The sequence below is a fragment of the Haplochromis burtoni genome, unplaced genomic scaffold, assembly GCF_018398535.1.
Source record: "Haplochromis burtoni strain Fernald_Lab_line unplaced genomic scaffold, NCSU_Asbu1 Contig_11, whole genome shotgun sequence".
Classification (NCBI taxonomy): domain Eukaryota; kingdom Metazoa; phylum Chordata; class Actinopteri; order Cichliformes; family Cichlidae; genus Haplochromis; species Haplochromis burtoni.
In genome coordinates this window covers 2,803,948-2,812,357 of record NW_024582372.1, presented here as the reverse complement: position 1 = coordinate 2,812,357, position 8,410 = coordinate 2,803,948, and the positions used below count along the sequence as shown (strand labels likewise).

The following is an 8,410-nucleotide window of genomic DNA, read 5'->3' as shown; positions in this document are numbered from 1 at the left end:
GAGAGAGACACTCAGGGGGGGAGAGGGAGGCAGGAGTGCCGCAGAAAAGGACACGCCCACTGCCTGCAAGCTCATTGGCTAGACAGAACTATTGCTACATCCTCTGGCCTGCTATTGGTCGGGCCTGCTGATGCCTTGGAGGCAAACCCAGTGATGGAGGAAGAAGAGGGAGGGGGTAATTAAGAGGAGAGACGTGAGGATTTGAGCTTTACTGTCAAAAGGAAGTTGTAAAGTTTCATTCTGTTTAGCCTGTGCCAGGAAGACAATGAGCCACACAGTTATGGTATTACTCAGACTGCTGTAAAGTGCCACTTTAGTTACTGCTGCCGGCTAGCTGTGAGGAAATTCAAGGGAAACTTATTGCTCTTTGCTTCTCTAAACTCAGGGACATACCAGGAAGTTAAGGACATTACGAAGTGTTTCCTGTGGGCACGGGATACTGCTCAGCAGGAATGGGTAATATTTTTTCCCCTCAGGGTCATACTGACTAAGTTAAGGGACACACATTAGATAACTGAATCAAAAATGGCTAAAGGCTGAAATTATTAACAACAACAAAAAACAAACAAACCCCAACCTGAAATCTACATCAACTTGAAATATAGTGAAGTATAGCAGCACAGGCTCATCATCTGAATCAGATTTTGAGGAGTGGGGGTTATTACACTGCTACCCCTCAGGCCATATTTCACACATTTACTGCAATGTGACTGCACTTTCCCCACATTAATCTTTGGGATAGACATTTATTTATTATTCGTACCATTTCATCGTACCAGTTACATGGTCTTTTTGCCTTTTCCACGCTATCTTCCTTCCAGTTAAGACATGTCTATTGTCCCACAGTGTCTTTGTCTTCTGGTTTCTGACCCACCTCCCCCACGGGTGAAGGTATTTGTTCTGCGTGACCGAGCATTTAGACAATAAACTGAATGTTTGTGATGCAGATAAGTGTGATGTACTGCTTCAGCTTGTTTTTGTTTAACAGGAGGACACACACCTGCCGCTCCTTTTGTGCACTACACCTGCTTGACCATAATTTAAGTAGAATGAAGGCCATTCATTCACTCGGCCTTCTTTCTCAAGATTCAGTCCATCAGCCTGCTACTTTCATAAACTGTCTTTTCAAACAGATGTGACATTGCCACTGCAGCAACAACAGCTGCCTCTAGACACTTTTTAGGACATTGATAGACTAGGGTTAGAACTACGGGAACTGTTATATTTTGTATATCTAATAAGTTGGCTCTAAATTCATTCTACCTTCTTTTAATTATTTTTCATGCGTTCAACTTCATGAAAAACAAAATAAAAATCTTTTTTTGTATTTTTACTTTTTAAAGGCTGAAGACAACAGAGATGTGTATCAGTACTGTTAATGGAAAACTTTTCTGAGCCTTTTACAGCACATGACACCTGTAAAAGTTTATTAATTCATTCCAGACTCCAGTTGTGGTCTTTTTTAAATTTTTGCATCAATCTGTCTCTATTGCTTTTGAATTCCTCATTCTCTGGGGTACTATATATTTGACACACTGCCTGCAAGCCTGCCTTTACTTGTTATGCTCATGAGAGGCACGCTGCTTAAACAAAAAATAAACCGCTTTATTTGCATTGGATGCATGACTCACGAATACAATGGATTTTTCTGTGTGAGACTGACGAACACTGGAGCACGATAGTGTCTGGTTAACTTTACTGTTGATATTTTAGACAATGATATGGTTTCCTTGAAGAAACCTGAGCTGGAGATCATTTCTCCAACTATATGAAACCTAAAATATAGCTTTCATAAAGCACTTCACTCAAATATGAAATATAGTAAAATACCACCAAGGTCAGTGCGTTATCCAGTAACTTGCCAGGTCAAACATCAAATTTTCCTCTGACTAACACAAAGAACAAAAAGTTTAACTGCAGTTATTTAAGTCTTTAGACTGTAAATCACAACACTGTAACAATCCGCCTGTTATAAGGTCTGGCATTGTAAACATTATAGAAAATGGTCACATCAAGGCACCACAAATTATACCAGATAATGAATGCATACCAAACAAGGAAGGTTTAGAGAAACCAGTGTGCAATTATGAAACTGTGATTTGTGATTTGTAAATATAAATGTACTTCTAATGATCAGTGTACAGTATTATAACATTTTTATGCACTAAAATAAAGGAGTCCTTTCAGATACAGTCATAATACAGATAATTATAAGTTAAAGTCATATACAGAAAATTTTGATTCCAACGTACTTCACATGGAAAAAATGGATACAGATTTTCAGAAGCTTAAATAACAAATTCTTTTTCTTCTTCTTAATAATATTATTGATTGATCGCCTTGAGGCGACTGTTGTTGTGATTTGGCGCTATATAAATAAAATTGAATTGAATTGAATAATAATAATAATATTCATTGTCACCTCTTTATTCAGTCTCAGAGGTCTTTCAGTTTACCATAAATAAGTTAGTTACCTTAAGCAACAAAGGCTCCCCATGATGCAGCAGAGCTGGTGTCCAGCAGCTCTCATCATACTGATGTTTTGATGCATTGTGGCGTCTAATTCTTCCACTGTCCACTCCACTCAGAGGTTTAAGCCTGGGATTCAAACGTTGATTCATTGTATCTTTGAAGAGAATTAGTCGGGCTGTGAAACTAAACTGAAGGTCTATTTTCTCACAAAACTAATGACCGCAACACAATATCCAGAATAAGACCAGTGCTCTCTCCACTGTAGGCTGCAATAGCTCAGTTCTGCCCATCTACTGGAGAAAATTTCTGAGTGTGTGTGAAAGCTTGTATTGTTTGTTTGTAGGGCAGACAAAGACACACACATTCACAGAGCCCTCAATCAAAAGATAAAATAAAAAATACACAGCAAAGACGCCTTGCTCCCTAAGACAGGCCCCTTTAGGAAAAACATCAGAGAAATGATGGATGGAGTGTTTTTAAATGAAAGATAGAGACAGAACGAGCCAAACAATGAAGGAAGGTAGAAAGGACAAGAATGTTAGTAGGCCTAATGTTAGAGGAAAAGAAAGGATGCAGTCTTTTTTATCAGTCTCTGCTCTGTTGTAGGATGCAGGAGCTATATTTTGAGGAGCCTAGCTGCGCTTGCATTCAGTGCCACATAAAGCTGCCGTGTCGCAGCCTGTGAAATTGTACTGTGAAGACAGTAGCTTGATACAAGGACAGCGTGGGATTATTGTGTGTATGTGTGAGGATGACGTAGCCCTCAGCTGGTAGCATTCTCACATGTTAATCCCTGAGAGATTAGCTAGTATTTCACTCCCGTTAGCACACTATTTTTCCTCCCTTACTTTAATCCCTCATCATTCATCAGTCATGCAGTGGTTATCGCACTCTGTCTTTATTTACTGTTCCTGTGCATTATTCTCTTCACTTATTACACTCCGCTACTGTCTTCCTGCCTGTCTTCATCTTCAACGCATCATCTAATCTGTCATGAATGGATTAGCCTCACACTGATCACCGCACCGCTCATTAACCCAGTGCAGTATCATCAGATCAATAGCTTCAGATTAAATGTGTAAACAAACAACAACGCAAATTGTAAGTTTTGCCTAATGAAACTAATTTTAAAGTTGACCATAGACTGAAATTTCATCAAAAATGCCAAAACATACAATCGTTACTTCTTTTTTCTTTTAAATTAATTAATTAATAAACTTTCAACAGCAGTCTATCACTGGAGTTCTTCAGGTTACTGCTTGGACTGCTAATGCACCGAGCAGACATACAGATAAAGACACAGAAAGACTGGGCAAAGCTCCAGCCAGACAGATAAAAGGGACAAGGAGAATGACTAAAATGGCACAGATGGCCAGAGACAGTTAGAGAGAGAGAGAGAGCCGGGTGACCACAAGGACAGAGAATCAGTGTACAGTGACTGAACAGAGGATTGGTTGTTTTTATTGTCAGGAAATGTGGTCAGCAGCATTCCAGTCCTCCTCCTGCTCCCCATCAATAAACTAAGAAACTGCTGACTAACCCCCCCCCCCACACACACACACACAATTTTGTAACAGTTGGCTGCACAGGTGATTGCTTTTAGTTAGAATAAGACTGATGCCCATGATATCAGTGTGTAAAGAGATTTGTGTCTACACGATATGACCGTGTATATTTTCTCTTTTGCGGAATATTACATATTTTCTACACACACTTACATATAAATCATCAGGTTCACAACTGTTGCACAATATAAAGTCATTCTAAGGAGTGTCTATAAATCTTTAAGTAAAAGAGAGGAACAAAATGTATTTAACTACAACTTCTTATCAGTCATACACATGTTTATCTATGAAATCAGTTATTTAAATCCCAGACATGTCTTGGGGAAATAAAAGCTTGAATGATTTTCTACCTTTAAATTCAGACAAAAATGAAGTTATTTTTACTCAAACCTGATGAAATGATGAAAAACATCTCAATTTTATTCAATTCAATTTTATTTATATAGCACCAAATCACAACAAAAGTCGCCTCAAGGCGCTGAGAAAAACCCAACAATCATATGACCCCCTATGAGCAAGCATTTTGGCGACAGTGGGAAGGAAAAACTCCCTTTTAACAGGAAGAAACCTCCGGCAGAACCAGGCTCAGGGAGGGGCGGCCATCTGCTGCGACTGGTTGGGGTGAGAGAAGGAAGACACACAATTTAGTGTGGATTAAAATCCACACTCGATTGTTCAAAAATCTCTCTTAAAAGCCTCCAGTTAATCCAAAACACTGCAGAGAGACAGGGAGGAGAATAACAGAGTAAATTTCTCCCATATTTGCTTGATTGGCTTCCTCTAAAATCAACAACTGAAACTAAAATCCTTCTCCTTACATGCAAAGTCTTCAATAATTAGGCCCCATCACATCATTGAGACCTCATAGTATCATATTATCCATCAGAGCATTTAAGATCTTAGAGTTTCTAAAAGTAGAATAGGACGCTGAGCCTTTAGCTATCAGCTCCTTCTCCTTTAGATCCAGCTCCCAGTTTGGATTTGGGACATGCACACTCTTTAGTTTTTAAGCTTGACACTTGTGTTTGTGCTGGATCAGGTGACCCTGAAGCGTCCTGTAGTTTTGCGATGCTTCTTCTCCACTCACCTATTTCCTCTCCACATGTGTTTATATGTTTCTGCTACCTGACAATAATTTTTGGCTTCTCTTTTCTAAAGTTTTGTTTTGTCCTTGTCTCTCTATGTTCATACTTCACTTCTCTTACCCCTCACAGCCCACAGATTGCTGCCCCACCCCGAACATGGTTCTGACGGCAGTTTCTTCCTGTTTAAAGGATGTTCTTCCTCCCCAGTGTCACCAAGCACTTCCTCATAGGATTGTTGGGATTTTCTCATTTTGGCATATGACCACACAGCTGTGACTGACATTTTCCCACAGCTAACTTGGTGACTGGAATGTGGAGGGTTTGAAGCATATATATTAAACCACAGTGGGTTGTCTTATGCCAGGTTTTCATTTCAGTTCAAATGACATTGTCCATTTATTGCAAACACAGATAACCGTGGATTAACACAGAAGGCTTATCAAGTTACATATATTTTATTTTATGTTATTTGTGAGCAGTAAAGATAATAGAAGAAGTTTTCTTCTATTTAACTTAACTAACATGGATTAAGTTAAGTAAGCTGAAGCAAACATAGTGTCAGAGTGTTGACTGGCACACCCTTAATATAATAGTCAATTCAAACCAATTACAGTTCTTTTAAAATTTATTACAAACAGTGATTTAATCACAGGCAGCAATGCTTCCATCTTCCATCCACACAGTCTGAAACTCTCTTAGGCCAATACAGAATTTTGGTAGTGCAAAAAAACCCAACAAAACAACAACAAAGAAACAGCAGTGCAACTGAATGCAAAAAGTGAAAAAACATCTTCGGACATCTTTCTTTTTTCCAGGTGTGTGAAGTCAACGATCTCGCTTCTGCCTGGCTACAGCAGTAATCAGGGCAGCACCTTTCCCGCTGCCTTCCTCTGAAGGCAAGAAGGTCACGTTACACTGAGGAGCCAAAACTCTGGTAGTCTCTTGAAGGACTCCAGAAAAACTAGAAACAACAGAAAATGTTTTAACCAAGCTGTTTGAATAATTATGAAAGGTTAAAATGAAAGTACAGTATACACCTGACACACACCCAACACATCACTGCACCCAAAACAAACAAACAATATTTTTATTAAATTAACTCACTGTGGGTGTAGTTTATAGAGTGCACCATCAACCCCTACAGTGATGTTCAGATGGTCCAGTCCTCGGTTCTCTCTGATCTTATCTACCACGGCTGCCATGCCTGCCCCACACAGCTCTGCTGCTCGGCGCGATACCGCTCCACATACCTAAGCAACAATGGAAACCTTTATCAATATTGCAACAGGTAACAGTCTCCTGGCGTCACAGTTTTCTCAGCCAGACAATGCACCACACAAATAATATGAAGAATATTACCCAACCTCAAGGTAAGGTTGAAGCAGAGAGCATATTTCTTTGAACCACTTCCCAAACTATATCTGACGATAACCTTATTTCTGTTACTGTAAAAAAAATTAATGAAAGCTGTCCATAAGTCCAAATTTTGTGGAAATTTCAAGTTGGGTATCTCAAAATTTAGCTCAGAATTTCAAGATAATAAAGAAAATTTTGACTTATGGGCAGCATTTTTTAAAATTAATTTATTTAAATGGCAGAAAGCTTTTACAGTAAAGGCAGATGAAGAATCTTTCCAACAGCACAACTGATTGTTTGTTAATTTAAACTTATTTTAATCTGGATATCTGGACTGCTTTTAACCATCAGTTATGGTTAACAAGACTGTTTATGTTCATTCATTTCAACCAGGTATCCATACTCTTAGGAAACAGTTTCCAAACTTTTATTCAAACATTTTAACTGTTAGCCAGACTTTTTCTGTGAAAATCAGCAACCACTAGTTGTGAGTGAAAAATGATTATTCCCCGACTGGCTGCAAGAGAATTTTCAGACAAACATGAAAAATTAGAGGCTATCATGCCTGTATGCTAGCAACTAAAGAAATCACAAGCAGGTTTCTGATTCTTTGCAGCCAGTTTCACTCAGCGAGAGCCAGCAAAATGCAGAAACCACCTCCAAATAGTCGGGGAATACATACAGTACTTTTCCCTAGCAACTGGTGGCTGTATCACATCTAGTATGGCACATAATCTCCATTAATATCTGGAGGGTTGGATCGATACCAGAAATAACAACATAACAATGCTACTTTTCAAGGACAATGCTTAGTTTTAACAGTTGTTTATAAGGTTCAAACGTCTGACTGTCGCAGTCCTCCAATTCCTCCCTGAAATTAGACTTTCTGATGTCCACAAACAAAGGTGTAACCAGTAACATTACTAAAGATTTATTTTAGTGTTTGTCTAGTCTTTCTGCTGTGCAAGATGGCTCTCACCAGCATGGCTTAATGACGTGGTCTGGGTCAAAATACATACACAGCGGCTTAATTGTTAACATTTTTATACCTTGTAAAAGGGGAAAACATTGAATTTGTGATGCAGTCTGTAGGAGGTTACTGTGTGGCATGTTGCTTTTCTATCTCGTACCTCTTTGACAATGATGCTGTCATCGCAGGTACTGTCGAGCCCCAGGTGCTGGAGAATAGATCTGACTTGCAGTAGAGCCAAACGGTCACTGGAGGGAGACAACACAGTTACACAGCAGAAAATGCAATATTCATGTTAAATGATGAATACTTTAAATCTATCAAAAAATAGCACAAACATAGGCATCATTTGTCCTACCTCTCTATTTGTGACAGATATTTAGTTTGGAATATTCCAGGTGTTTTTAAGGTTTCCGTGACGCGTCCTCTGAACAGCAAACCTCCTCTTGTTAGATCCAGTAATACCTCTCGGACAATTTCACCTAAATACATCCCACTGGTGAGCTTTTCAAACCTATAAACACGAACATAAACTTGTAAAATGTTGTGTGACCATCTCAACTTGCTACAAGTTACTGAATAAATCTCAAAAACACCAACTAACTACTACACGAGACACATATGTGTCACAGTATGTTTAAAAAAAATCAGTCATAAAACATCAAATTTTATGTGTGTGCCTCAAGTAGGCGTCATCATACATACACAGGTGAGTGTAGCTAACCTTTGTTTTCCAGGGTTTACTGAGTTGTGGTCCACCTCAGCATCAAAAGGTGTGATGATGTCATCCAAGGATCCATCATCACCCAGACCCCCCCACTCCGTGTTTATACACATCTTTGATGTCTCAGAAGTCTCCGCCTTCTTATCTCCTTTTGACCCATCATCCTGATGAGAGAGGGAAACACACACACACACACACACACACACACACACACACACACACACACACACACACACAC

At 39.2% G+C, this 8,410-nt stretch overlaps 1 protein-coding gene across 1 annotated transcript in view; it reads right to left on the bottom strand.

Moving 5' to 3' along the window:
- Positions 1-5,466: 5,466 nt before the first annotated feature.
- Positions 5,467-8,410, bottom strand: part of LOC102310487 (hexokinase HKDC1) — a 15,186-nt gene continuing 12,242 nt past the window's right edge. The window contains exons 17-21 of the mRNA XM_005915106.2: positions 8,173-8,336; positions 7,807-7,962; positions 7,609-7,696; positions 6,227-6,372; positions 5,467-6,083 (exon numbers count right to left, since the gene is read on the bottom strand). Coding sequence (XP_005915168.1) covers positions 5,948-6,083; positions 6,227-6,372; positions 7,609-7,696; positions 7,807-7,962; positions 8,173-8,336 — 690 coding nt within the window. The 3' untranslated portion in view covers positions 5,467-5,947. The remainder of the gene's footprint in view (positions 6,084-6,226; positions 6,373-7,608; positions 7,697-7,806; positions 7,963-8,172; positions 8,337-8,410) is intronic.